General features: G+C 48.6%; 1 protein-coding gene across 1 annotated transcript in view; it reads left to right on the forward strand.

Annotated features, from left to right (window-relative positions):
• Window positions 1-7,062: 7,062 nt before the first annotated feature.
• mogs (mannosyl-oligosaccharide glucosidase) overlaps window positions 7,063-27,727 on the forward strand; it is a 66,037-nt gene continuing 45,372 nt past the window's right edge. The window contains exons 1-2 of the mRNA XM_038793067.1: window positions 7,063-7,431; window positions 21,339-21,559. Coding sequence (XP_038648995.1) covers window positions 7,071-7,431; window positions 21,339-21,559 — 582 coding nt within the window. The 5' untranslated portion in view covers window positions 7,063-7,070. The remainder of the gene's footprint in view (window positions 7,432-21,338; window positions 21,560-27,727) is intronic.

The following is a 27,727-nucleotide window of genomic DNA, read 5'->3' on the forward strand; positions in this document are numbered from 1 at the left end:
AAAGATCCAACACTGTTTTATTCAACTATAGAACTGCCAAACATATTCAGCTGTGGGTCGACACTATACTGATCTGACTGGAGACCTTGTACTAGCCTGACCAGACGTACTAGCTACCGCATGGTGTTTGCACTGGCTAGCTCGTGGACTCTGACTGTCTCAGGGGCTGGGTCCCGAGAGAGCGGGAAACCTAGTGCCCTCTGGCTTTATAGTGGCCGTGTCCTGTCTGGTGATTGGCTGTACTGTGTTGTATGTTTACTGGTCATCCTGTGTATGTTTATCGGTCATCCTATGTGTCAATCACTGCCTGTCTGCATCTCATTATATGCATGAGTGGATATTATGACACCCCCGTCTCTCCCTCTCCTCCCCCAGTCTCTTCCCTCCCTCCCCCAGTCTTCCCCCCCCCCCCCCCCCCCCCCCCCTCGGAAATTTCATCTTTTCCCACATCCTCAAATTGCCATAAATTCTGGTGGTATTGGAAGGTGAATGCAATATTGCTGTAGGGAAGATATGTTACAGGACTTCTGACTCTTCCACTCTATTATCCTCTCTGTGAGGAAAAACATTTTCCCTCCCATCCCCTCTAAATTGGATTTGATATTGTGTAATGAGGGATTACATTATATTATTATATTATTACAAGTAGGCTGACATTAACACTGCAATGAAGTTACTGTGAAAATCCCCTAGTGGCCACATTCCGGCACCTGTTCGCATTCACAGAGGGAGAATTCAGAATGCCCAAATTATCTAACACATATTTTGGGACTTATGGGAGGAAACCGGAGCACCCGGAGGAAACCCACGCAGACACGGGAAAAATGTGCAAACTCAACATACACAGAGCAGAGGGCAGCAGAGCAGAGCTACTGATCAGCTGTTCTGGGGAAATTTGCATACGTGCAGTGCGGTCAGCCTAAGTTGAAGGTGAACCTGCGAAGAAGACCCAAGGAGTTTGAGTAAAGGCAAGCAACCAGCAGAGGGCAGCAGAGCAGAGCTGCTGATCAGCTGTTCTGGGGAAATTTGCATACGTGCAGTGCGGTCAGCCTAAGTTGAAGGTGAACCTGCGAAGAAGACCCAAGGAGTTTGAGTAAAGGCAAGCAACCAGCAGAGGGCAGCAGAGCAGAGCTACTGATCAGCTGTTCTGGGGAAATTTGCATACGTGCAGTGCGGTCAGCCTAAGTTGAAGGTGGTTTGTGGAGGGGCTGTTGGCAAGTGACAGTTAAACCCGAAACACTTTGTGAGTGTTTCCCACCCTACCTCCTCCTCTAACCAACCCCCCCACCCCACGGTGGTTGGGAAGCGGGAGCAGGGGCCTGTCGTGAAGGTGAGTGAGTGCCTTTAAATTTGCTTACCTTTCAGCGGGATCAGGGTTTGAGGTAATATCAGGTAAGCTCTTCCTTTCTTTTTCTTTTTCTTGTTTTTTTTAATCTAGAGGGGATGTCAGGGAAGGCAGTACAATGCTCCTCCTGCAGAATGTTTGAGGTGAGGGACGCCGTCAGTGTCCCTGCTGATTTCATCTGTGGGAAGTGCACCCAACTCCAGCTCCTCAAAAACCGTGTTAGGGACCTGGAGCTTGAGCTGGATGAACTTCGGATCATTCGGGAGGCAGAGGGGGTCATAGATAGGAGCTTCAGGGAAGTAGTTACACCAAAGACTGGAGATAGATGGGTAACTGTAAGAGGGAATGGGAAGAAGCAGTCAGTGCAGGGACCCCCTGCGGTCGTTCCCCTGAGTAACAAGTATACCGTTTTGGATACTTGTGGGGGGGACGACTTACCAGGGGTAAGCCATGGGGTACGGGCCTCTGGCACGGAGTCTGTCCCTGTTGCTCAGAAGGGAAGGGGGGAAAGGAGTAGAACATTAGTAATTGGGGACTCAATAGTCAGGGGCACAGATAGGAGATTTTGTGGGAGCGAGAGAGACTCACGTTTGGTATGTTGCCTCCCAGGTGCAAGGGTACGTGATGTCTCGGATCGTGTTTTCCGGGTCCTTAAGGGGGAGGGGGAGCAGCCCCAAGTCGTAGTCCACATTGGCACTAACGACATAGGTAGGAAAGGGGACAAGGATGTCAGGCAGGCCTTTAGGGAGCTAGGATGGAAGCTCAGAGCGAGAACAAACAGAGTTGTTATCTCTGGGTTGTTGCCCGTGCCACGTGATAGTGAGATGAGGAATAGGGAGAGAGAGCAATTAAACACGTGGCTACAGGGATGGTGCAGGCGGGAGGGATTCAGATTTCTGGATAACTGGGGCTCTTTCTGGGGAAGGTGGGACCTCTATAGACAGGATGGTCTACATCTGAACCTGAGGGGCACCAATATCCTGGGGGGGAGATTTGTTAGTACTCTTTGGGGGGGGTTTAAACTAATTCAGCAGGGGCATGGGAACCTGGATTGTAGTTTTGGGGTGCGAGAGATTGAGAGTAGAGAGGTCAGGAGCACAGTTTTGACTTCGCAGGAGGGCGGCAGTTTTCAGGTCTGTGGTTTGAAGTGTGTCTATTTCAATGCCAGGAGTATACGAAATAAGGTAGGGGAACTGGCAGCATGGGTAGGTACCTGGGACTTCGATGTTGTGGCCATTTCAGAGACATGGATAGAGCAGGGACAGGAATGGTTGTTGCAGGTTCCGGGGTTTAGGTGCTTTAGTAAGGTCAGAGAAGGGGGCAAAAGAGGGGGAGGTGTGGCGCTGCTAGTCAAGGACAGTATATCGGTGGTAGAAAGGATGCAAGATGGGGACTCTTCTTCCGAGGTAGTATGGGCTGAGGTTAGAAACAGGAAAGGAGAGGTCACCCTGTTGGGAGTTTTCTATAGGCCACCTAATAGTTCTAGAGATGTAGAGGAAAGGATGGCGAAGATGATTCTGGAAAAGAGCGAAAGTAACAGGGTAGTTGTTATGGGAGACTTTAACTTTCCTAATATTGACTGGAAAATATATAGTTCGAGTACATTGGATGGGTCGTTCTTTGTACAATGTGTGCAGGAGGGTTTTCTGACACAATATGTTGACAGGCCAACAAGAGGTGAGGCCACTTTGGATTTGGTTTTGGGTAATGAACCAGGCCAGGTGTTAGATCTGGAGGTAGGTGAACACTTTGGAGACAGTGACCACAATTCGGTGACCTTTACGTTAGTGATGGAAAGGGATAAGTATACCCCGCAGAGCAAGAGTTATAGCTGGGGGAAGGGCAATTATGATGCCATTAGACATGACTTAGGATGTGTTGGTTGGAGAAGTAGGCTGCAAGGGTTGGGCACACTGGATATGTGGAGCTTGTTCAAGGAACAGCTATTGCATGTTCTTGATAAGTACGTACCAGTCAGGCAGGGAGGAAGGGGTCGAGCGAGGGAACCGTGGTTTACCAAAGAAGTGGAATCTCTTGTTAAGAGGAAGAAGGAGGCCTATGTGAAGATGAGGCGTGAAGTTTCAGTTGGGGCGCTTGATAGTTACAAGGAAGCGAGGAAGGATCTAAAGAGAGAGCTGAGACGAGCAAGGAGGGGACATGAGAAGTCTTTGGCAGGTAGGATCAAGGAAAACCCAAAAGCTTTCTATAGGTATGTCAGGAATAAAAGAATGACTAGGGTAAGAGTAGGGCCAGTCAAGGACAGTGGTGGGAAGTTGTGTGTGGAGGCTGAGGAGATAAGCGAGATACTAAATGAATACTTTTCGTCAGTATTCACTCAAGAAAAAGATAATATTGTGGAGGAGAATGCTGAGACCCAGGCTATTAGAATAGATGGCATTGAGGTGCGTAGGGAAGAAGTGTTGGCAATTCTGGACAAGGTGAAAATAGATAAGTCCCCGGGGCCGGATGGGATTTATCCTAGGATTCTCTGGGAAGCCAGGGAAGAGATTGCTGAGCCTTTGGCTTTGATTTTTAGGTCATCATTGGCTACAGGAATAGTGCCAGAGGACTGGAGGATAGCAAATGTGGTCCCTTTGTTCAAGAAGGGGAGTAGAGATAACCCCGGTAACTATAGGCCGGTGAGCCTAACGTCTGTGGTGGGTAAAGTCTTGGAGAGGATTATAAAAGATACGATTTATAATCATCTAGATAGGAATAATATGATTAGGGATAGTCAGCATGGTTTTGTGAAGGGTAGGTCATGCCTCACAAACCTTATCGAGTTCTTTGAGAAGGTGACTGAACAGGTAGACGAGGGTAGAGCAGTTGATGTGGTGTATATGGATTTCAGTAAAGCGTTTGATAAGGTTCCCCACGGCCGGCTATTGCAGAAAATACGGAGGCTGGGGATTGAGGGTGATTTAGAGATGTGGATCAGAAATTGGCTAGTTGAAAGAAGACAGAGAGTGGTAGTTGATGGGAAATGTTCAGAATGGAGTTCAGTTACGAGTGGCGTACCACAAGGATCTGTTCTGGGGCCGTTGCTGTTTGTCATTTTTATAAATGACATAGAGGAGGGCGCAGAAGGATGGGTGAGTAAATTTGCAGACGACACTAAAGTCGGTGGAGTTGTAGACAGTGCGGAAGGATGTTGCAGGTTACAGAGGGACATAGATAAGCTGCAGAGCTGGGCTGAGAGGTGGCAAATGGAGTTTAATGTGGAGAAGTGTGAGGTGATTCACTTTGGAAAGAATAACAGGAATGCGGAATATTTGGCTAATGGTAAAATTCTTGGTAGTGTGGATGAGCAGAGGGATCTCGGTGTCCATGTACATAGATCCCTGAAAGTTGCCACCCAGGTTGATAGGGTTGTGAAGAAGGCCTATGGTGTGTTGGCCTTTATTGGTAGAGGGATTGAGTTCCGGAGCCATGAGGTCATGATGCAGCTGTACCAAACTCTGGTACGGCCGCATTTGGAGTATTGCGTACAGTTCTGGTCGCCTCATTATAGGAAGGACGTGGAAGCTTTGGAACGGGTGCAGAGGAGATTTACCAGGATGTTGCCTGGTATGGAGGGAAAATCTTATGAGGAAAGGCTGGTGGACTTGAGGTTGTTTTCGTTAGAGAGAAGAAGGTTAAGAGGTGACTTAATAGAGGCATACAAAATGATCAGAGGGTTAGATAGGGTGGACAGCGAGAGCCTTCTCCCGCGGATGGAGGTGGCTAGCACGAGGGGACATAGCCTTAAATTGAGGGGTAATAGATATAGGACAGAGGTCAGAGGTGGGTTTTTTACGCAAAGAGTGGTGAGGCCATGGAATGCCCTACCTGCAACAGTAGTGAACTCGCCAACATTGAGGGCATTTAAAAATTTATTGGATAAGCATATGGATGATAAGGGCATAGTGTAGGTTAGATGGCCTTTAGTTTTTTTTTTCCATGTCGGTGCAACATCGAGGGCCGAAGGGCCTGTACTGCGCTGTATCATTCTATGTTCTATGTTCAACACAGTCACCCGAAGTCAGAATCGAATCCGGGTCCATGGCGCTGTGAGGTAGTAGTGCTAACCACTATGCCGGTCCTATAGAACACTCCCACCAATGTGATTGCTCTTTTTTATTTTTTTTCTACCCATACGGCTTTAGTTGAAGAGCCTTCTAAGATGTCATTCATCCTTACTGCTGTAAGTGATTTGAGTTGAATTGAATTGAATCCTAGCTAAGCAGGTCGTGGAACTTTGTGGGATAATGGGAGGAGCCAGGTATGTCTAGTTCTGCAGTCTTCTGGATATTATAAGTTAAACAGCAGTTTGATATAGGATTTTGAGAAGACGGAAGTCTACTGGATCTGCTCTTGAAAGTGTCTTTCTCTAAAGGTATCAACACCGAAGACCACAAATAAACTTGTGTTAACGTTTTCTTTAAGTGGTATTTGAATTTTATGGGGTAAGCTTAATTGGAATTAGTAGCAGATACAGAAAGTAAGTAAGTTAGAAGTTTTTCCTTTTATCTAATAACTGTTTATTGTAAAGCTGTTTCTTTGATGTTGATCTGGTTAATTCAGTGTTTAAATTAAAGTTTGTTTTAACAAAGATATCTATTGCTCAGAGTCAATATTCCTGGGTTGAAGTATCATTTTCTCCCAGTTTTACAAGTAGAAAAATTGATTGGGATTCTCGTCTAGTATCCGAACAAAAGTTGGAATCTAGTCTGGTATCTTACCAATGTTTCCCCCTGTCCAGGGGAACGGTCCCCAAATAAGGGCACCTTATAAATAACCTTTTCTCACTCAGAGGGTGGTGAGTCTTTGGAATCCTCAACCCCAGAGGGCGCAATCATTAATTGAAGACAGAAATTGATAAGATTATTGAATACTAATGACATGAAAGGATATGGAGATAGTGGGGTGGGGTGGGGGGGGTGGGGGGGGGGGTGGCATGGAGGCAGATGATCAGCCATGATGTGTTTGAATGTTGCAGCAGACTCGATGGGCCGAATGGCTGATTGCTATCTAATTATTGAACCTGAACTGCCTCCAATGCAACTATCAGCCACGCAAGTGTTTTTTTTCAAGATGTCATCTGTTTTATTTAAAGCAACACGGTCGCTGCACACAGCACCTCACACCAAATCCGAGACTCTGGCTGACCCTGAACTACTGGCGTCTATTCACCTCCATGCAAGAAACCTGGAGGCATTCTTTCAAACAGACTATCAAATGAGTTCTAATTTTTTGAATATATATATACGTGTCATAAAAATGCTGACTACAAATAGCACAGTAACTCAGTGGTAAGCACTGTTGCTTCACAGCTCCAGGGTCCCAGGTTCAATTCCCGGCTTGGGTCACTGTCTGTGCAGAGTCTGCACGTTCTTCCCGTGTCTGCGTGGGTTTCCTCCGGGTCCTCCGGTTTCCTTCCACAAGTCCCGAATGACGTCCTGTTGGGTTAATTGGACATTCTGAATTCTCCGTGTACCCGAACAGGCGCCCCACGAGTTACATCTTTCCATCCAGAAAAAGACCAATTTATCCTGACTCTCTGTCTCCTCTCCATCAGCCAGTCCAAGATAATAAATTACCCCTTATTACACCAGATCAATGCTAGTTGAATTTATTTGTTATTTTAGAAACCCGTTGGTCTGCTGTTGAAAGTTTCTTGGGTGAATGACCATTGATATACCCTAAATGTTCTGAAATAACTCCTTTCTTCTCCCCAGAGTGAAGCATGGCACGGCAGAGGGTAAAAAAGGAGAGACTGATTGATTCCAAAGTAGATGGAAAAAATGGCAAGAATGTAGCACTTTACAAAAAACCTCCCACTAAGGAAAAGAAGAAAAAGTCCAATTTAGGAAATATCTTTATCAATATAGCAATTGTACTGTGCATTGTGAGCAGCGGCTGGTTTTGCTATGCTATCTACATGAGATCCTTGCTTGCCAACAAAATCATAACACCTCACCCCTCATTGCGGATACTGAACAGCAACAGTACGAGTCCTGCTTTATCACCAGCAAAATACTGGGGATCCTACCGACCTCAGGTATACTTTGGAATGAAAACACGGAGTCAAAAACCAATTGTAACAGGTAAAGTCAGTCATTGTCTGACTTCTTCTACCATTGCAAATTCCTGTTCATTCCCATGATCCAATGGAATGGTGACCATCTCAAGTTAATAGTTCTGTTAAGCATGTCATGTATTTGTGATAAACTATGCTTTGATACATTGATAACTCAAATGCTAACCTTTACACATCTTTATTGACATTGAGTTTACTCTATCTTGGAAGAAAATGTCAAATAATTTTTTCATTTAAGTTGGAAAAGTCGCCCAAGTTCTAAATCCAGTGGCACCCCACTAGTTACATCTTTCCATCCAGAAAAAGACCAATTTATCCTGACTCTCTGTCTCCTCTCCATCAGCCAGTCCAAGATAATAAATTACCCCTTATCCCATGTGATCTCATGGAAGTGAGTAACTCCTTAAACAGCTGCCACTGCTCATCAGCTGGCCTTCCTGGCCCAGTCCCAGCCAAATCTGTCCTCAGGCCAAAGTAATTCCAGAGTGTGGGACTCCACTTTCTCACCTCCAAACTGAATGTTGAATTCGGCCATACTATGGTCACTACTCCCTAATGGATCCTTATCAACGAAGTCATTAATTAATCCCTCTTCATTATGCAATAGCAAATCCAGAGTAGCCTGCTCCCTGATTGGTTCCCCAACATACTGTTCCAGGAAACAATCTCTAATGCATTCAGTAAACTCTGCCTCCAGGCTACCCTTGCCAATTTCATTCCTCCAGTCTATGGGCTGGTTTAGCTCACAAGGCTAAATCACTGGCTTTTAAAGCAGGCCAGCAGCACGGTTCGATTCCCATACCAGCCTCCCCGGACAGGCGCCAGAATGTGGCGACTAGGGGCTTTTCACAGTAACTTCATTGAAGCCTACTCGTGACAATAAGCGATTTTCATTTCATTTTTCATTTATGTGCATATTAAAATCACCCATGATTATTGCCGTACATTTCTTACAAGCTCCCAGTGTTTCCTGGTTTCTAATGTGCCCCACTGTGGAACTACTGTTTGGGGACCTATAGATTATTCCTACCAGGGACTTCTTCCCTTATTTCTACCCAGACTGATTCCACATCTTCATCTCCAGTGCTTCCGTCATTTCCCATTACAGCACTGATCCCTTGCCTGACCAGCAGGGCTGCACCACCTCCTTTTCCTTTCACCTATCTTTCTGAAATGCTGCGTGCCCTTGGATATTCAATTCCCAGACCTGGTCTCACTGTAACCATGTTTCAGTAATCCCCACCAAGTCATAACCTTTTGTTTCTATTTGCGCCATTAGCTCATTAAGTTTGTTGCAAACGCTTCTTGCATTTCAATACAAAGCTTTTAAATTTGTTTTAATGTTAGATTTCCCCGACTCTTCTATAATTTCTTGGTGCATAACGACGTTCACCTGTTCTGTCCCTCACCTTAATTTGCTGGTAACCATCCACCACATTGCTAACCTGCACTCTGACATCCTCCTTTAAATTGGGGTTTCTAGTTTCCCCTACAACTGAACCCCCCCCCCTCCCCGTATTTAATTTGAAGCCCTATCTACAGCCCTAGTTATGCAATCACTAGGACTCTGGTCCCAGCGTGATTCAGGTGGAGGTAGACAAGTCTCCTGGCCCTGATGGAATGCATCCCAGAGTGCTAAAAGAGATGGCTCGGGAAATTGCAAATGCACTGGTGATAATTTACCAAAATTCACTAGACTCTGGGGTGGTCCCGGTGGACTGGAAATTTGCAAACGTGACACCACTGTTTAAAAAAGGAGGTAAGCAGAAAGCGGGTAAATATAGGCCAGTGAGCTTAACTTCGGTAGTAGAGAAGATGCTGGAATCTATCATCAAGGAAGAAATAGTGAGGCATCTGGATAGAAATTGTCCCATTGGACAGATGCAGCATGGGTTCATAAAGGGCAGGTCATGCCTAACTAATTTAGTGGAATTTTTTGAGGACGTTACCAGTGCGGTAGACAGCAGTGAGCTAATAGATGTGGGATATCTGGATTTCCAGAAAGCTTTTGACAAGGTGCCACACAAAAGGTTGCTGCATAAGATAATGATGCATGGTGTTAATGGTAAAGTAGTAGCATGGATAAAGGATTGGTTAATTAATAGAAAGCAAAGAGTGGGGATTAATGGGTGTTTCTCTAGTTGGCAATCGGTAGCTAGTGGTGTCCCTCAGGGATCAGTGTTGGGCCCACAATTACAATGATGATTTGGTGTTGGGAACCAAGTGCAATGTGTCCAAGTTTGTAGACGACACTAAGATGAGTGGTAAAGCGAAAAGTGCAGAGGATACCGGAAGTCTGCAGAGGGACTTGGGTAGTTTAAGTGAATGAGCTAGGGTCTGGCAGATGGAATATAATGTTGACAAATGTGAGGTTGTCCATTTTGGTAGGAATAACAGGATTATTATTTAAATGATAAAATATTAAAACATGCTGCTGTGCAGAGAGACCTGGGTGTGCTAGTGCACGAGTCGCAAAAAATTGGTTCACAGGTGCGACAGGTGATTAAGGCAAATGGAATTTTGTCCTTCATTGCTAGAGGGATGGAGTTTAAGACTAGGGAGGTTATGTTGCAATTGTATAAGGTGTTAGTGCGGCCACACCTGGAGTATTGTGTTCAGTTTTGGTCTCCTTACTTGAGAAAGGACGTACTGGCGCTGGAGGGTGTGCAGAGGAGATTCACTAGGTTAATCCCGGAGCTGAAGGGGTTGGATTACGAGGAGAGGTTGAGTAGACTGGGACTGTACTCGTTGGAATTTAGAAGGATGCGGGAGGGTATCGAAACATTTAAAATTACGAAGGGAATAGATAGGATAGATGCGGGCAGGTTGTTTCCACTGGCGGGTGAAAGCAGAACTAGGGGGCATAGCCTCAAAATAAGGGGAAGTAGATTTAGGACTGAGTTTACGAGGAACTTCTTCACCCAAAGGGTTGTGAATCTATGGAATTCCTTGCCCTGTGAAGCAGTTGAGGCTCCTTCATTAAATGTTTTCAAGATAAAGATAGTTTTTTTGTTTGAGTGGGAAAGTGGAGTTGAGTCCACAAAAGATCAACCATGATCTCATTTAATGGGGGAGCAGGCTCGAAGGGCTCCTAGTTCTTCTGTTCTTATGAAGACCGACCCTTCGGAACATAAGACCATAAGACATAGGAGCAGAATTAGGCTACTCGGCCCATCGAGTCTGCTCCACCATTCAATCATTGCTGATATTTTTCTGATCCCCATTCTCCTGCCTTCTCCCCATAACCCCTGATCCCCTTTTTAATCAAGAACCTATCTATCTCTGTCTTAAAGACACTCAGTGATTTGGCCCCACAGCCTTCAGCAGCAAAGAGTTGCACAGATTCACCACCCTCTGGCTGAAGAAATTCCTCCTCATCTCTGTTTTAAAGGATCGTCCCTTTACTCTGAGATTGTGTCCTCTGCTTCTAGTTTCTCCTACAAGTGGAAACATCCTCTCCACGTCCACTCTGTCCAGGCCTCGCAGTATCCTGTAAGTTTCAGTAAGATCCCCCGTCATCCTTCTAAACTCCCAATGAGTACAGACGCAGAGGCCTCCACCGTTCCTCATATGACAAGCTCTTTATTCCAGGGATCATTCTTGTGAACCTCCGCTGGACCCTTTCCAAGGCCAGCACATCTTTCCTCAGATACAGGGACCAGAACTGCTCACAATACTCCAAAAGGAATCTGCCCAGAGCCTTATATAGCCTCATATAGCCTCATAAGTACATCTTTGGTCTTGTATTCTCGCCCTCTTGACATGAATGCTAACATTGCATTTGCCTTCCTAAATGCCGACTGAACCTGCAAGTTAACCTTAAGAGCATCGTGAATAAGGACTCCCAAGTTCCTTTGCGCTTCTGATTTCCTAAGCATCTCCCCATTTCAAAAATAGTCTGTGCCTCCATTTCTCCTTCCAAAGTGCATAACCTCACACTTTTCCACGTTGTATTCCATCTGCCACTTTATTGCCCACTTTCCGAGCCTGTCCAAGTCCTTCTGCAGGCCCCTGCTTCCTCAATACTACCTGCCCCTCTACAGATCTTTGTATCACCTGAAAACTTATCAACAGTGGCTTCAGTTCCTTCTTCCAGATCATTAATGTATATTGTGAAAAGTTGTGGCCCCAGCACAGACCCCTGAGGCACACCAGCACAGACCCCTGAGGCACACCAGCACAGACCCCTGAGGCACACCAGCACAGACCCCTGAGGCACACCAGCACAGACCCCTGAGGCACACCAGCACAGACCCCTGAGGCACACCAGCACAGACCCCTGAGGCACACCAGCACAGCCCCCTGAGGCACACCAGCACAGACCCCTGAGGCACACCAGCACAGACCCCTGAGGCACACCAGCACAGACCCCTGAGGCACACCAGCACAGACCCCTGAGGCACACCACTAGTCACCTGCCATCCTGAAAAAGACCCCTTTATCCTCACTCTCTGCCTTCTGCCAGTCAGCCAATCCTCTCTCCATGCCAGGATCTTACCCTTAACACCGTGGTCTCTTAACTTATTTAACAAGCTCCTATGCGAGACCCTGTCAAAGGCCTTCTGGAAATCTAAATAAATCGTGTCCCCTGGTTCTCCTTTGTCTAACTTCCTTGTTACCTCCTCAAAGAACTCTTAACAGATTTGACAGACATGACCTCCCTTTGACAAAGCCGTGCTGACTCAGATCCCCTCTTCCCCAATACTGGTGCCAATGTCACGTGAATTCAAACTCATTTCTCCTGCACCAATCTTTGAGCCACGCATTTACCTCCTTAATCTTATTGACCCTGTGCCAATTAGCTCGTGGCTCCGGTAGTAATCCAGAGACCATTAGCTTTTTGGTTCTGCTTTTTAATTTAGCTCCTACTGTTCATTCTCTCTTCGCAGAACCTCTGTCCTTATTCTACCTATGTCATTGGTAGCGATGTGGACGACAACAACTGGATCTTTCCCTTGCCACTCTACGTTCCTCAGCAGCCTAGCTGCGATATCCTGAACCCGAGCACCAGGCAGGCAACAGAACCTTCGGGATTCTTGATCCTGGCCACAGAGAACAGTGTCAATGCCTCTAACATCCCTGATTATGACGACAGGGGCTAGTTTAGCACAATGGGCTAAATCGCTGGCTTGTAAAGCAGACCAAGGCAGGCCCGCAGCGCGGGTTCAATTCCTGTACCAGCCTCCCCGAACAGGCGCCGGAATGTAGTGACTAGGGGCTTTTCACAGTAACTTCATTTGAAGCCTACTTGTGACGATAAGCGATTTTCATTTCATTTCTTTTCTCTCGCCCTATTTGAACGGCTCCCTGTCCCACGGTGCTGAGGTCAGTTTGCTCGCCTTCCCTGCACTCCCCGTTCTCGTCCACACAGGGAACAAGAATCTCAAACCTGTTGGGTAGGGATAAAGGCTGAGACACCTCGATCCCTCTAGCTGCCTCACCCTCCTGTCCCTGACCACTGGCTGAATTCAAGTTAGTTATTCTAAGGGATGTGACTGCGCCCGGAACACAGTGTCCAGGTATCTCCCCGGAGACTTACCAGTCACTTCTCTCCCTTTTAGCCTGAGCTGCCAGTTTCACCTTCCCCCAGTCCCACCTAACTCCAAAATGCGCACTCATTCAGCCAAAACAGCACTCACATTGCAGACAAGCAGCACTGTTCGCACAAACAGACACACAAACAGCTTCTTCCCCGCTGTTACCAGACTCCTAAACCACCCTCTTATGGACTGACCTGATTAACACTACACCCCGTATGCTTTACCCAATGCCGGTGTCTGTGGTTACATTGTGTACCTTGTGTTGCCCAATTATGTATTTTCTCTTATTTCCTTTTCTTTTCATGTACTTAATGATCTGTTGAGCTGCTTCAGAAAAATATTTTTCTCTCTACACGTGACAATAAACAAATCCAACATCCAATCCAACATCCAACACTGGGATCTTCTGTTCATACAGGTTTCAATGACTGCCCTGGAACTGGTTTGAACCAGTTGAACAATTAACCAACCAAAAGTTACAGTTGAAGCTGACTCCTATTTGAGGAATGCTACTAACTAGAATGCAGCTTTGAATTGCCCAACTAAATTATCAAATTGAAGACCTAATTTAGCTACTTTAATTATTACTTATCCCTTTATAACTCACCACTTGAACTCCAAGTTTCCACCCAACTCCAAAATACACTCTCACTTGGCCAAAGTAGCACTCACCATGGAGGCCGTATGGGAGGCTTTAAGTATCTTGGACATTAGCACTTGGATCGCACATTGCAGGAGATGTTTACTCAGCAGCGACAGAGAATTTGGGAGGTTAGTGAGTGAGTTGAAAGAGCATTCTGCACAGGAATCCTCCAGGAGTGTGGCACTGGGCGCTGGTGAACACACCCACGCACCGTGGGCAAGATGGCTGGGGAGGACGGTCATCAATTTGTAATTCAGTAGTCAAAGGGGGTGGGGTGATGACCAGCATTTTGTGAAGTTTTGAGTCCCATATAGAGAGTTGTCTAGAGTGAAATAAATCACAGAAGTTTTTATAAAAATAATTTTTATTAAAGATTTCACAAAATATCAACAACAGAATGGAAAAAGAACCCCATAGAATTAAATACAAAACAAAACACCCCAGTACCCCCCTCCCCCCGAACATAAATAATAAATTAACACCCGTCAAAACACAAAGCAAACATAGAAAATATGTACACCCCCTCATCCCCCAGTATTGAACAACAAAAGTAAAAACAGAACTCCTGCTGCTACTGACCATTGTCTACCGTTCTGCCAGGAAGTCTAGAAACGGTTGCCACCGCCTAAAAAACCCTTGCACCGACCCCCTCAAAGCAAATTTCACCGTTTCCAATTTAATAAACCCCGGCAAGTCGTTGATCCAGGCCTCCACACTTGGGGGCCTCGCATCCTTCCACTGAAGAAGAATCCTCCACCGGGCTACCAGGGACGCAAAGGCCAGAACACCGGCCTCTTTCGCCTCCTGCACTCCCGGCTCCTCTGAAACCCCAAATATTGCGAACCCCCAGCCCGGTTTGACCCTGGATCCTACCACCCTCGACACCGTCCTCGCTACGCCCTTCCAAAATTCCCCCAGCGCTGGGCATGCCCAGAACATATGGGTATGATTTGCTGGGCTCCCTGAGCACCTAACACACCTGTCCTCACTCCCAAAAAAACAACTCATCCTTGTCCCAGTCATGTGTGCCCTGTGCAGCACCTTAAACTGTATGAGGCTGAGCCTCGCGCACGAAGAGGAAGAGTTCACCCTTCTGAAGGCCTCTGCCCACGTCCCCTCCTCAATCTCCTCCCCCAACTCTTCCCATTTACCTTTCAGCTCCTCCGCCTGCATCACCTGGCATGTTGCCGAAATCTTCCCCTCTCCGACCCATACCCCCGAGAGCACCTTGTCCTGTACCGTGCGTGGCGGCAGCAGCGGGAATTCCACCACCTGCCGCCTGGCAAACGCCCTTACCTGTAGATACCTAAAGGTGTTTCCCGGGGGGGAGCCTGTACTTCTCCAGCTCGCCCAGGCTCGCGAACATCCCATCCACAAACAGGTCCCCTAGCCTTCTTATCCCTGCCCTGTGCCACCCCGCAAACCCTCCATCCATTCTCCCCGGGACAAACTGGTTGTTCCCCCGTACCGGGGTCCACACCAAGACCCCCACTTCCCCCTCCTCCCCCCCGTGCCGCCTCCATTGCCCCCAAATTTTGAGGGTAGCCGCCACCACCAGGCTCGTGGTGTACCTCGTTGGAGGGAGCGGCAGCGGCGCCGCTGCCAGCGCCTCCAGACTCGTACCCCCACAAGATGCCGTCTCCAGCCTCTTCCATGCTGCCCCCTCCCCCTCCGTCACCCACTTGCGCACCATCGCCGCATTAGTGGCCCAGTAGTACCCACAGAGGTTGGGCAGCGCCAGCCCCCCCCCCCCAATCCCTGCTCCGCTCCAGGAACACCCATCCAACTCTCGGAGTCCCTCGCACCCACACAAACCCCGTATCCTGTTGACCTGCCTAAAGAAGGCCTTCAGGATAAGAATAGGGAGGCACTGGAACAGGAACAAAAACCTTGGGAGCACCGTCATCTTTACTGACTGCACCCTACCCGCCAGGGACAGAGGCAATGCATCCCACCTCTTAAACTCCTCCTCCATCTGCTCCACCAACCTCGTGAAATTAAGTCTATGCAGGGCCCCCCAGCTTCTGGCCACCTGGACCCCAAGTATCTGAAGCTCCTCTCCGCCCTTTTTAGTGGGAGCTCGCCAATCCCCCTCTCCTGGTCCCCTGGGTGAACCATGAACAACTCGTTCATCCCCATGTTGAGCTTGTACCCTGAGAAATCCCCAAACTCCCTGAAGATCCTTATTACCTCCAGCATCGCCCCCACCGGGTCCGCCACATATAGCAACAAGTCGTCTGCATAGAGCGACACCTTATGTTCCTCCCCACCCCGCACCAGCCCCCTCCATTTCCTCGACTCCCTCAGTGCCATAGCCAGGGGTTCAATCGCCAATGCAAAGAGCAGGGGGGACAAGGGACACCCCTGCCTCGTCCCTCGATGCAGCCGAAAGTACTCAGACCTCTTGTTTGTGGCCACACTCGTCATCGGGGTCTCGTACAACAGCTTAACCCACCTGATGAACCCCTCCCCAAACCCGAACCTCTTCAGCACCTCCCACAAGTACCCCAACTCTACCCTATCGAAGGCCTTCTCGGCGTCCATCGCCGCCACTATCTCAGCCTCCCCCTCCCTCGCCGGCATCATAATAACGTTCAGGAGCCTCCGCACATTCGCGTTCAACTACCTCCCCTTAACGAACCCCGTCTGGTCCTCATGGATGACCTGCGGCACACAATCCTCAATTCTCATGGCTAAGCCCTTCGCCAGCACCTTGGCATCTACATTTAACAGCGAGATCGGCCTGTAAGACCCACATTGCAGGGGATCTTTGTCACGCTTCAAGATCAAGGAGATCAGTGCCCGGGACATCGTCGGGGGCAAACCCCCCCCCCCCCACTTGCCTCATTGAAGGTCCTAACCAACAACGGGCCCAACAGGTCCACATATTTTTTGTAAAACTCGACCGGGAAACCATCCGGCCCCGGCGCCTTCCCCGCCTGCATGCTCCCTATCCCTTTGACCAGCTCCTCCAGCAAAATCGGGGTCCCGAATCCCACCACCACCTTCAGGAACCTCAGTTGGTCCAGAAAGCGCCCCATCCCCCCCTCCTCCACCGGGGGCTCAGACCGATACAGTTCCTCATAAAAGTCCCTGAAGACCCCATTGATGCCAACCCCACTCCGCACCACACTCCCTCCCCTATCCTTAACTCCCCCGATCTCCCTAGCTGCGTCCCGCTTCCGAAGCTGATGCGCCAGCATCCGGCTTGCTTTTTCCCCGTATTCATAAATAACCCCGTGGGCCTTCCTCCACTGCGCCTCCGCCTTCCTGGTGGTCAACAGGTCGAATTCGGCCTGGAGGCTGCGCCTCTCCCTCAACAGTCCCTCCTCCGGCACCTCCGCGTATCTCCTGTCTACCCTCACCATCTCCCCCGCCATCCTCTCCCTCTGTTCTCTCCTCTCCTTGTGGGCCCTAATGGAGATCAGCTCTCCCCTAACCACCGCCTTCAGCGCCTCCCAGACCGTCCCCACTCGAACCTCCCCGGTATCGTTGGCCTCCAGGTATCATTCTATGCTCCCTCGGACCCGCTCGCTCACCTCCTCATCCGCCAACAGCCCCACCTCCAAGCGCCACAACGGCCGCTGGTCCCTCTCCTCCCCCAGCTCTAAGTCTACCCAATGCGGGGTGTGATCCGAAATGGCTATCGCTGAGTACTCGGTATCCTCTACTCGCAATCAGCACCCTACTCATGACAAAGAAGTCTATTCGGGAATAGGCCTTATGAACGTGCGAGAAGAATGAAAATTCCCTAGCCCATGGCCTTGCAAATCTCCAAGGGTCCACCCCTCCCATCTGGTCCATGAACCCCCTCAACACTGTAGCCGCCGCCGGCCTCCTACCCGTCCTAGACCTGGAGCGATCCAGTGCTGGATCCAACACCGTGTTAAAATCCCCCCCCCCCCCCCCCCAACCCATTATTAGACCCCCCACTTCCAAGTCCGGGATCCAACCGTCTTGGTTGGGTCTGTGAGGGGGGCATGTAAGCGGCATAAAACCCGCATCGTCCCAGTTCGGGGCGTACACGTTGACCAGCATCACCCTCTCCCCTTGCAGCTTACCACTCACCATTACATCTCACCATACCGCCATTGTCTGTCACAATGCTCGACACCTCGAACGACACCCTCTTTCCCACCAAGATCGCCCCCCCCCCCTGTTTTTGGCATCCAGCCCTGAATGGAACACCTGACCTACCCACCCTTTCCTCAATCTTACCTGGTCCGCCACCTTCAGGTGTGTCTCCTGGAGCATTACCACATCCGCCTTCAGCCCCTTCAGGTGTGCAAACACCCGGGCCTGTTTAATCGGCCCATTCAGTCCCCTTACGTTCCAGGTTATCAGCCGGATCAGGGGGCTGCTCTACCCCGTCGACTAGCCATAATCCCTCCTCGGCCAGCCACGCGCCCACGCCTGGCCCGTTCCCCACAGCGGCAGACCCCCATCCCGACCCCCGCTACTCACTCCATACCAGCAGCAACCCGGTTCCCTCCCACCCCTCACCCCCAGCTAGGACCCCTCCTAGCTGCGTTGCCCCCCCATTGCGCTCCCGTAAGTCAGCTGACTCCTGCTGACCCCGGCCACCCCCGCCTCTCCTTCGATTCCTCCCATTGTGGGACTTCTCCCCCCCCTCCATTACCCACCAGTAAGCTCTCCACCTCCCCCATCCATCCCGAGCGCAGGAAAAAGCCCGCGCGGCCCCGCCCCCTTCAGCACGGGAAAAAGCCCACGCTTTCCACCTGCCCGGCCTCTCCTCCTCTGGCGCAGCACCTTTTAGAGGCCCAGTCCCCTCACCCCCGGCTCGGGCCTCAACCACCCCCGCGGGGCCCCATCCCCCCTACCGGCCATCCAACCCCCATTCCGCTTACATGCCCCCCTCCAAGAGCCCACCTGACAGACCCAACCAAGACGGTGCTCAACCCTCCCGAACCGCCCACACCGAATCAAAAAGAAACAAGAACAGAAAGCCCCCCCTCAAAATGTAACACAACCACGGCAATCCCCAATCATCCCCACACACGACCCCTCATCCCGACTCTCAGTTTGTGTCCAGCTTCTCGGCCTGAACAAAGGCCCACGCCTTCTCCGGGGACTCAAAGTAATGGCTCGTAGGTGACCCACAGACGTGCCGGCTGCAGCATGCCGAACTTCACCCCCTTCCTGTGCAGCACCGCCTTCGCCCGGTTGTACCTGGCCCGCTTCTTGCCACCTCCGCGCTCCAGTCCTGATAAATGCGAACCTCCGCGTTCTCTCACCTGTTGCTCCTCTCTTTCTTGGCCCATCTGTGCACACACTCCCGGTCGACGAATCGATGAAACCCCACCAGCACCGCCCGCGGCGGCTCGTTAGCCTTGGGCCTCCTCGCCAGCACTCTATGGGCCCCTTCCAGCTCCAGGGGCCCTTGGAAGGACCCCGCTCCCATCAGCGAGTTTAACATGGTGACCACATAGGCCCCCACGTCCTACCCCTCCAGTCCCTCCGGGAGGCCCAGGATCCGCAAATTCTTCCACCTCGATCGATTCTCCATCTCCTCGCACCGTTCCTGCCATTTCTTGTGGAGCGCCTCGTGCGCCTCCACCTTTAACCGCTAGGCCCAAGATCTCATCCTCGTTATCTGAGATCTTTTGCCGGACCTCGCAGATCTCCACCGCCTGGGTCTCCAGCAGCTTGTCAATAGAAGCCTTCATCGGCTCCCGCAGGTCCGTTTTAAGCTCCCTAAAGCAGCGTTGGAGAGCCTCCTGCGCCCACTGCATCCACGCTGCCTGGTCTCCGCCTGCCGCCATCTTGCTTTTCTTGCCTCGCACTTTCTTTGGCTTCACCACCACTTTTTTAGTTGCCCCGCTCCTGGTCCAAGCCATCCACTGTCGGGGGAATGTTGCAGTCTCCTTCCCACACCGGGATGAGTCGAAAAAATACCATTGGGAGCCCTGAAAAGAGCCCAAAAGTTTGTTCCTAGTGGGAGCTGCCGAACGTGCGACTTAGCTCTGCATAGCCGCAACCGGAAGCATAAATCACAGAAGTTACAGAACATCCCGTGGGGGAAAGGGAACAGCTAAAGGTCGTGGTCCATGTTGAAAACAATGACAGGAAAGGGTAGAGGTATAGGCAACAGATTCAGGAGTTAATTCAAAGGGAATCTCTTGTTTCCCAATGCGACATGCTAGCAACTATAGGAACAACAAGTGATATATGGTGGCAGGACTGCACAGTGGTTAGCACTGTTGCTTCACAGCATCAGGGATCCGGGTTCGATTCCCGGCTGGGGGCACTGTACGACGTCTGCACGTTCTCCCCTTGTCTGTGTGGGTTTCCTCCGGGTGCTCCGGTTTCCTCCCACAAAGTCCCGAAAGACGTGCTGTTAAGTGAATTGGACAGTTTGAATTCTCGCTCTGTGTACCCGAACAGGCGCCGGAATGTGGCGACTAGGGGCTTTTCACAGTAACTTTATTGCAGTGTTCATGTAAGCTTACATTAGGCTAATGTGACACTAATAAAGATTATTATTACAAGTTCAGGCAGAACTGAAGGCGGTCGAGAGTAAAGTCCGAGTTTTACAGCACGGAAGCAGGCCCTTTGGTCCATCATGTCTGCGCCGATCATCAAACTCCAAACTATTAGAATAACATTTCCAGCACTTGGTCTATTACATTTCAAATGCTCATTTAAATGCACGGTAGCATAGTGGTTAGCATAATTGCTTCACAGCTCCAGGGTCCCAGGTTCGATTCCTGCTTGGGTCACTGTCTGTGTAGAGTCTGCACATTCTCCCCGTGTCTGCGTGGGTTTCCTCCGGGTGCTCCGGTTTCCTCCCACAGTCCAAAGATGTGCAGGTTAGGTGGATTGGCCATGATAAATTGTCCTTAGTGTCCAAAAATTGCCCTTAGTGTTGGGTGGGGTTACTGGCTTATGGGGATAGGGTGGAGGTGTGGGCTTGGGCAGGGTGCTGTTTCCAAGAGGCGGTGCAGACCTGATGGGCTGAATGGCCTCCTTCTGCACTGTAAATTCTATGATTCTAAATGTGAGGGTTCCCGCCTCCATCACCCTTTTTTGTGACTCTGCAATTCGATATCCCAGAGTGCGTTGGATCATTAGTGTCACAAGTAGGCTTACATTAACACTGCAATGAAGTTACTGTGAAAATCCCCTCGTCAGTAGATTTAAGCAGGAGTTGGACATATTTTTAACTGGTAATGGATTGAAGAGTTATGAAGAACAGGCAGGACGGTGGAGTTAAGGCCAGTACACGATGGGCCAAATGGGCTAATTCTGCTCCTATATCTTACGAACTTTCAGGCAGTGAGTCCCAGTTTCCCATGACCTCTCGTTCTAGAATGCCCCACAATAGGAAGCATACGCTCTGCGTCTACTTTATCCATACCTTTTAGCATCTTGTATACCTCAATTAGATCTCCCTTCATTCTTCTAAACTCTAGAGAGTATTGGCCTAAACTGCTCAATCTGTCCTCGTACGACAAACCCCTAATCTCTGGAATCAGAATCTGTAAATAGAAATGTGTAAATCTGTAAAGATGCGGCTTCATTTATATCCTTCACCATCTGGCTATCTGATACAGAAATGTGAATTTTGGTATTTTTGTGAAAAATGCTTTATTTTGAAAACCTGTTGGCTGGATGTCATGGAGTACTCAGTTTCACATGGTGCTTTTTTTTTCAGTATGATCCAGGAACTGATCAATAGTTGATTGATCTTGAATTTATTTTGCAATTTAGGCTTGATGTGGCTGCAGCAGTTCAAGGCAGAGGTGAATCTGCGGCATACATGTGAGCAAGGCGATCGGCTTCCCAGCTATGGCTGGCTAATGCATGATGGAACAAACTTTGGAGTGCAGGAAATAAAAGACAATGATTTCATATTAACAACTGAATTTGTGAAACGTGTTGGAGGACTGCATGGTGGAGATTGGACATGGAGAATTACTGCCAAACCACAGGTATGTCTTTATTTAAAAACAAAAAGATCTATTCCTATTAGTTTTATGATAATCAGACCATATTGTTGGACTGCAATTACCTTTGGATAATACTTCCTGCATTGGTTCCCATCCCCCTGCCGCATTTGTTTAAACTCTCCCCAATAGCGCTAGCAAACAACCCCCTTGGACATTGGTTCCAGTCCTGCCCCAGTGTAAACCGTCCGATTTATAATGGTCCTAACTCTCTCAGAATTGGTTCCATTGTCTCAAAAATCTGAATCCCTCCTATTATGGGCCAGGGTTTAGAGAACACCAAAGTATATTATGGAGTTCACCTGATCCACAACTTTTAATAGATTTTGGTTATGAGGAGCACAAGGGCCCACTTTACAATTGTGATGCAACAGAGAACTAAGAGTATTTTTAAACAAAAACAATGTTCTATGAATCCAGTTAACATTTTATAAACACACAGTAAACAGTTTATCAGCTACCAACCCTGAACCCCCCAAAAAGATACAGTACTCTAGAGATAACCCATAATAACCTTCCAAGCAACATCCATAAGTCAAGAAACCCTTTTAACAAAGACAGTAGGTTTGCATTCCTTCCAGAAACATTACTTTTAAATGATCAAGTTATCTGGAGACATTATTTAGAGAGATCAATACACATCTGCTTGCTTTGAATACAGCTCTCCAAATGAAAGCGAAACTAAGACACACTGCAGCTGCCAGCTCAAAATGAAAATAAAGGACAGAATCACATTCCGGCTCCACCCACGCAATGACATCACTGCAGCCATTTGAAACACACTTTTCTTAATGGGACTCTCACATGACACTCCCTCCTGTATCATCTCTCATGCCACACATTCATCCTATCCTGTCATTCCTACTCTGACTAGCACGTGGCACTGGTAGCAATCCTGAGATTACTATCTTTGAGGCCCTACTTTTTAGTTTAGCTCCTAACCCCCTAAATTCAGCATATAGGACCTCATCCCATTTATTGGGGGAAAGGCAATTATGATGCTATTCGGCAAGATTTAGGATGTATAGGATGGGGAAGGAAACTGCAGGGGATGGGTACAATCGAAATGTGGAGCTTTTTCAAGGAACAGCTACTGCGTGTCCTTGATAAGTATGTACCTGTCAGGCAGGGAGGAAGTTGTCGAGCAAGGGAACCGTGGTTTACTAAGGAAGTTGAAGCACTTGTCAAGAGGAAGAAGAAGGCTTATGTTAGGATGAGACATGAAGGCTCAGTTAGGGCACTTGAGAGTTACAAGTTAGCCAGGAAGGACCTAAAGGGAGAGTTAAGAAGAGCGAGGAGAGGACACGAAAAGTCGTTGGCGGAAAGGATCAAGGAAAACCCTAAGGCTTTCTATAGGTATATCAGGAACAAAAGAATGACTAGAGTAAGATTAGGGCCAATTAAGGATAGTCGTGGAAAGTTGTGTGTGGAATCAGAGGAGATAGAGGAAGCGTTAAATGGATATTTTTCATCCGTGTTTACACTGGAGAAAGACAATGTTGTTGAGGAGAATACTCAGGCACAGTCGACCAGGCTAGATGGGATTGAGGTTCACAAGGAGGAGGTGTTAGCATTTTGGAAAGTGAAAAAAATAGATAAGTCCCCTGGGCCAGATGGGATTTATCCTAGGATTCTCTGGGAAGCCAAGGAGGAGATTGCAGAGCCTTTGTCCTTGATCTTTATGTCGTCTTTGTCGACAGGAATAGTGCCGGAAGACTGGAGGATAGCAAATGTTGTCCCCTTGTTCAAGAAGGGGAGTAGAGACAACCCTGATAATTATAGACCTGTGAGCCTTACTTCGGTTGTGGGTAAAATGTTGGAAAAGGTTATAAGAGATAGGGTTTATAATCATCTTGAAAAGAACAAGTTGATTAGCGATACTCAACACGGTTTTGTGAAGGGTATGTCGTATTCAATATTTTCCCCCCGTTTGTCTGTGATAGAGAAATTCAAACAGCATTCATTAGGTAAGCAAAACTGAACTTTATTCACTAATTAGAACTGCTAGCAGAAATGGCAGAAACTTGAAGTCGGAAGGCAGTCAATTACAAACTGCTGAGTCCGTCCCAAGTCTGCGATATTACAGAAAAAGAAGGCGATTCTTATACATTATAGGATCAAGATAACATGAATACAACTTGGTCAGGAATTTGATCGAAAGTAAAACATAAGTAATAATCGTTACAATGGCGTCACCTTGCTGACCTTTAGGGGACTGGAGTTTCATATCATTATCTTGTCTTTGTTTTAAGAAAGGGACAAATTTGTTTACAAACAGGAAGAGACAGTTGTTCAGCTTGTTATGTATTGAGACTGCTTCTAGGTTCATGACGAACAAGCCTTATTAGACTCTGAGTCACCCAGTTCTCAGGACATGCTGTGTCTGTGTATTCTGTGCCTTAGGTTATATGAAAATCAGTTTAAATTCACTTGTACCAAGAAAACTTGACTACTTTTCCCATCATGCCATTATTTGCTTCACAATACCACAGGTAGGTCATGCCTCACAAACCTTATTGAGTTTTTTGAGAAGGTGACCAAACAGGTGGATGAGGGTAAAGCGGTTGATGTGGTGTATATGGATTTCAGTAAGGCGTTTGATAAGGTTCTCCAAAGTAGGCTATTGCAGAAAATACGGAAGTATGGGATTGAAGGTGATTTAGCGGTTTGGATCAGTAATTGGCTAGCTGAAAGAAGACAGAGGGTGGTGGTTGATGGCAAATGTTCATCCTGGAGTTCAGTTACTAGTGGTGTACCGCAAGGATCTGTTTTGGGGCCACTTCTGTTTGTCATTTTTATAAATGACCTGGAAGAGGGTGTAGAAGGATGGGTTCGTAAATTTGCAGATGACACGAAGGTCGGTGGAGTTGTGGATAGTGCTGAAGGATGTTATAGGTTACAGAGGGACATAGATAAGCTGTAGAGCTGGGCTGAGAGGTGGCAGATGGAGTTTAATGCGGAAAAGTGTGAGGTGGTTCACTTTGGAAGGAGTAACAGGAATGCAGAGTACTGGGCTAATGGCAAGATTCTTGGTAGTGTAGATAAACAGAGAGATCTCGGCATCCAGGTACATAAATCCCTGAAAGTTGCCACCCAGGTTAATAGGGCTGTTAAGAAGGCATATGGTGTGCTAGCCTTTATCAGCAGGGGGATTGAGTTTCGGAGCCACGAGGTCATGCTGCAGCTGTACATAACTCTGGTGCGGCCGCACCTGGAGTACTGCGTGCAGTTCTGGTCACCACATTATAGGAAGGATGTGGAAGCTTTGGAAAGGGTTCAGAGGAGATTTACTAGGATGTTGCCTGGTATGGAGGGAAGGTCTTACGAGGAAAGGCTCAGGGACTTGAGGTTGTTTTCGTTAGAGAGGAGAAGGCTGAGAGGTGACTTAATAGAGACATATAAGATAGTCGAGGGTTAGATAGGGTGGACATTGAGAGTCTTTTTCCTCGGATGGTGATGACCAACACGAGGGGACATGGCTTTAAATTGAGGGGTGATAGATATACGACAGATGTCAGAGGCAGTTTCTTTATTCAGAGAGTAGTAGGGGTTGGAACGCCCTGCCTACAACAGTAGTAGACTCGCCAAATTTAAGGGCATTTAAGTGGTCACTGGATAGGCATATGGATGAAAATGGAATAGTGTAGGTCAGATAGGCTTCAGATGGTTTCACGGGTCGGCGCAACATCGAGGGCCGAAGGGCCCGTACTGCGCTGTAATGTTCTATGTTCTATTACCTATATCATTCATTGGTGCCTATATGCACCACGACAGCTGGCTGTTCACCCTCCCCCTTTAGAATGTCCTGCAGCAGCACTGAGACATCCAGGACCCTTGCACACAGGAGGCAACATACCTTCTTGGTGTCTCATTTGCATCCACAGAAACGCCTGTCTGCTCTGCTTAAAATCGAATCCCCTCACTGTAACTCTGCCACTCTTTTTCCTGCCCTACGCAGCAGAGCCAGCCACGGTGCCATGAAACTGGCTCCTGCTGCCTTCCCCTGGTGAGCCATCTACCTCAACAGTATCCAAAGTGGTACACCTATTTTGGAGGGAGATGACCTCAGGAGACCCTGCATTGCCTTCCTACTCTTCTTCTGCCTGTTGGTCACCCATTTCCTATCTCCCTCAGTATTCTTTATCTGCGGGGTGACCAACTCGCAAAACATGCTATCCACGACTTCCTCAGCATCGTGGATGCTCCAAAGTGAGTCCATCCGCAGCTCCAGAGATGTCAAGCGGACGGATTCACTTTGATACATATAGGCACCAACGAACGATATAGGTAAAAAATGGGATGAGGTTCTACATGCTGAATTTTGGGAGTTAGGAACTAAACTAAAAAGTAGGACCTCAAAAGGTAGCAATCTCGGGATTCCTACTAGTGCCACGTGCTAGTCAGAGTAGGAATGACAGGCTAGATAGGATGAATGCGTGGCGTGAGAGATGGTACAGGAGGGAGGGATTCAGATTTATGGGACAATGGAACCAGTTCTGGGAGAGTTGGGACCATTACAAATCGGACGGTCCAAGGGCTACAGCTGGACACACTTGCACGTGAAGGAGCCAGGGTTTCAAGACCCCTCTCCCCAGCATACTCCTGGCAAACGTCCAAGTGATCGAAAACAAATTGGATGAACTTAACGCCAGACTTAACTCTCAGAAGCAAGTAAGAGACTGCTGTGTGCTCTGTTTCACAGAGACATGGCTCACCCCCGCCTCACCGGACTGTGCCATACAACCTGAAGGCTTCTCTATTCACCGGGCGGACCGCACGGCATCTTCAGGCAAAGCGAAGGGTGGAGGGGTTTGCCTCCTCATCAACTCCTCCTGGTGCTTGGATGTGGCGACCCTGGCGACCTACGGCTCCCTGGACCTGGAATATCTGACATTGAAGTGCCGCCCATACTATCTTCCACGTGAGTTCACTTCAGCCATTATCACAGCGGTCTACATCCCACCACAGGCAGAGGTTAGGAAGGCGCTAGACGAACTGTACACAGTTATAAACAACGACAACCTTGTTCATCGTGGCCGGAGACTTCAACAAGGCCAATCTCAAGAGTGTACTGCCAAAAATCCACCAGCACATCTCCTGTCCCACCAGGGGCGACAACACTCTTGACCACTGCTAAACAAAAGTCAAGGGCACCAACTGTTCCATCCCCCGACCGCATTTTGGGAAATCAGACCATAAGACTGTGCTACTTCTTCCGGCATACAAGCAGAAACTCAAGCAGGAAAATCCAGCTATGAAGGTTGTGCGGTGCTGGTCCGAGGAGACAGAAGAGCTCTTACGTGACTGCTTAGAGACAGTGGACTGGTCCATATTTAAGAACTCAGCGACCAACTTAAATGAGTATGCCACCAACGTCACAGACTTCATCAGCAAATGTGTGGACGACTGCGTGCCAAAGAAAGCAGTACGTTCCCCAACCGGAAACCATGGCTCAATCGCGAGATTGACTCACTACTGACGGACAAATCTGAGGCGTTCAAGGCAGACTAGCCCTGACCTATAGAATAAATCCAGTTACGACCTCCGCAAAGCCATCCGAGATGCCAAGAGAGACTATCAAACCAAGCTAGAGTCACGGACAGACTCTCGGTGGTTGTGGCAAGGCCTAAACAATATAACGGGCTACAAAGCAAAGCCGAGCAATATCTCTGGCAGCAGCGCTCCCCTCCCCGATGAACTCAATGCATTCTATGCTCGGTTCGAGAAGGTAACCAACAATCCACTGTCGAGTGCCCCAGCAGCCCATAATTCACCCATACCCACCATCACAGCTTCTGAAGTCAGATTGGCCTTCCTGAAAGTGAACCCTCGGAAGGCAACGGTCTCGGACGGGATCCCTGGTCGTGCACTCAGAGCCTGCGCAGACCAGCTGGCAGAGGTATTCACAGACATCTTTAACCTGTCCCCACTCCACTCCGAGGTCCCCACCTGCTTCAAGAAGACCACCATCATACCGGTGCCAAAGAAGAACCAGGCAACGTGCCTCAATGACTACCATCCGGTGGCCTTGACTTCAGTCATAATGAAGTGCTTCGAGAGGCTGATCATGAAGCGCATCACCTCCATACTCCCAGAACGCCTTGATCCACTGCAATTCGCATACCGCCACAACCGGTCCACATCAGACACATT

The sequence above is a fragment of the Scyliorhinus canicula genome, chromosome 3 (assembly GCF_902713615.1).
Source record: "Scyliorhinus canicula chromosome 3, sScyCan1.1, whole genome shotgun sequence".
In the NCBI taxonomy this organism is placed as follows: domain Eukaryota; kingdom Metazoa; phylum Chordata; class Chondrichthyes; order Carcharhiniformes; family Scyliorhinidae; genus Scyliorhinus; species Scyliorhinus canicula.